The sequence below is a fragment of the Mus caroli genome, chromosome 8 (genome assembly GCF_900094665.2).
Source record: "Mus caroli chromosome 8, CAROLI_EIJ_v1.1, whole genome shotgun sequence".
NCBI classification, from domain to species: Eukaryota; Metazoa; Chordata; class Mammalia; order Rodentia; family Muridae; genus Mus; species Mus caroli.
Genome location: NC_034577.1, coordinates 9264219 through 9266979, shown reverse-complemented (window position 1 = coordinate 9266979; position 2761 = coordinate 9264219). Strand labels below are relative to the sequence as shown.

Genomic DNA, 2761 nt, shown 5'->3' with positions numbered 1-2761 from the left:
ATTTAAAGAGTATTTAACCACAACATCAAAACTGAGATCCCTGAATGGCAAATTGAGCAGTGGGGACTTCCTCCTTTATAAATTCTTGCTTCTGGAAAGCCTTGTGAAGAGAGTGATAGACACACAGTTAGCACTGAACTAAATACTCTTAAAAAGACACACACTCTCANAACCTGAGAGCAAATGCGCCTCGTCTAACACCTTAGAAAATNGTAAGCGATGATGGAATCGGTGCTTCACATAAAAGGATTCCAGATAGAAAATGAGCAGAGGCACACACTGCCCAGGAGACATAAACCTAACCAGGATGACAGAGCAGCTACAGGACAAACAATCGCTTGGGCGTCCACAGGCTGGTGGGTCCCTGAGATGGGCGCCTGCAGGCTGGTGTGTCCCAAATAGGATAGGCAGCCATTCTGGAAGGTGTTGGGTGGTCTCTCCTAAGCCAGAAAGGGCTTCACATTTCAGCCAGTAGTTGAGTTTTAGATCAAAAGAAATAAAATGGAACTTCATACAAAGTCCTGTACACAAAAGTTCCCGGCAGTTTTGTGGCAGAGGCTGAAAGCAGCAATGTGTCCTTGGATGTTTGAGTGGGTACAGTCTGAACACACACCAAAGGTTCTGCTCAGGAGCAATAAAGGAACTGCAGATGTCCATCATGCAGAAGCAGACGAGACCGGGGGCCTGGACTGGGTGAAGAGACTCTGCCCAAAAGGACACACCCTTCTTGGAGTGACCAAACCCAAGAGACAGACAGGTCTCCTCTACTGCTTACATCACGTGATCCAAAATAAAAGATAAAAGGGACACAAAGAAAAGGACTAATTTCCTAAGAGCCTCCTGCACCTTCTAAGGAGAGAGCATCATGGTTTAGCAGGCTGGAGTAGAGACCACAGGAACAAGCTGGTCCTCCTCTGCTTGTCCCAGGGCCCTGGATACGAGATATCGAGTAAGTGATTCTCCTCAGGGGCTACTACACTGTAGAAGCACTTTCCTGCAATAGACACCATTTACTTCTGCTTTTAAAAATTGAGTCATGTCTATCTACAAGTATGGGAGACTCTGCAGCAGAGAGCCCATCATTACAGAGACTGCACTCGGGCTAGGCCCCAAGTATGACGCTGTGGTGTGGTGCCAGTGCCAGGCAGCCTGCCCTAAGCTCGGCCCACAGCCCNGAGCCTGAGCCTTCTGAATCCTGACTCCAGGAAAACATTCCAAGCTCCTGTCTCAGAAGAAAAGAGTCTCTTGGAAGCAGTGACACATGAAATAGCATTTATACATACAAATATCAAACATGCTTAAAGTGAACATGCACACAGCCATGCAACAGTAAATTAGTAAGTGCAATGAGGCCAGCAAACATGTGTGCATGTCTGTGGTCCTTAGAAGGTCATGCTGTCCCACGGTATGTGGCTGGGCACATGGCCACAGCCGGAGACACTCAAGCTGAACAGCTGGCTTATGTCAGGCTGGGGTACAGAAGATTCATCCTGCACCGGGGATGTCCANACTTGCTGAATGGGAAAGAGTGCTATCAAAGTGGTCAGGACAGGTAACAGAGCTGCCTAGGAGGGGGGTGGGGGGAGGGAGGGAGGTGGAGTCCGTGAGGCTCAGGCATGGGATGGGTATCAGGAAGGACAGTAACAGGAAGAGATTGAGTGCAAGTTTACAGCCAGGTGATGACTAAGGTGATGGCTGGGATGTGACCGGAGACAAGCTTTAACAGTTGCACTCTGTCATACAGACTCTGTAAGTGCCTTCAATCATCAGTACAGGCAGAAAGGCAAGCCACTCCAACGACTTACACCATTCAAACTTCCAACGAAATCAAGACAGGACAGTATGGATACCCAANAACCGGTGCATTAATGGCAAACCTGCTTTGAAAAGTTCCTTTAAAATGATTCTGAAAAACCATATTGGTAAGCAGGAGATGTGCGGCCTTACCCTCAGCTTCCGACTCTGCTTGCGGACCAGCTTTCCATGCTGGATAAAGTGCACGGGACACTGGTTCATGGCGTTGTCGGCCTTGTGGCGAAGCCAGTCTTCATAGCCCTAGAACCAGAGAGAGAGAAGGTACACTCAAAGCTGACCATGGTCTAGCCTGGGGGGTTCTCATGGTCCTTATAGCTGGACATTCTCACACCAGTGTTCAGGCTGCCTTATGTTTCTGCAATTATAGCTGAAATAATCTTTGTAATTAAAACTTCCCTATAAACCCAAGACCTATGCTTGGGANAAATTCCTTCACAAGGAACGAGTAAGTCAAAAGACAAGCCTGGCTTCAGGATTCTGNGGTGACACAGTCTCCACAGTGGCTCAGCAGTCCCCAGGTACAGACTATGTCTGCCAACCACTCTCCCCACACGCAGGGGCTCTGAGAACAAAGGCACATTGTTTCCAACCTGCATTTCCAGATGACTGCCAAGGGAAAGAGAAACCAACAGCAATTAGATTCTTCTTTCTTTTTTAAATTATTTTAAAATTATTATTTTAGATAAGATAGCTCCCTGGTTGGTTGGTTTGTTTGGGTTTTGTTTCATTGTTTTGGGGTGGGGCAACTTAACATAAGCTAGAGTCATCAAGAAATTTCTTCCACGAGACTGGCCCAATGGCAAGTCTGTATTTTCTTGGCTAATAACTGATGTGGAGGGTCCATCTCACTGTGGGAGGTGCCACCCTGGGCAGGTGGTCCTGAGCTACATAAGGAAGCAGGCTGAGCAACTGGGGACAGACAAAGCCAGTGAGCAGCCCTCCTCCA

General features: G+C 47.7%; 1 protein-coding gene across 5 annotated transcripts in view; it reads right to left on the bottom strand.

Moving 5' to 3' along the window:
• Atp11a (ATPase phospholipid transporting 11A) overlaps positions 1 to 2125 on the bottom strand; it is a 54513-nt gene extending 52388 nt beyond the window's left edge. For 3 of the 5 annotated variants that reach the window (XM_029480369.1, XM_029480367.1, XM_029480368.1), the window contains exon 1: positions 1948 to 2124. In XM_029480369.1, coding sequence (XP_029336229.1) covers positions 1948 to 2016 — 69 coding nt within the window. In that variant the 5' untranslated portion in view covers positions 2017 to 2124. Of the gene's footprint in view, positions 1 to 1947 lie in introns of all 5 variants that reach the window. The other 2 variants (XM_029480365.1, XM_029480366.1) reach the window with 2 other exon arrangements.
• Positions 2126 to 2761: the final 636 nt, after the last annotated feature.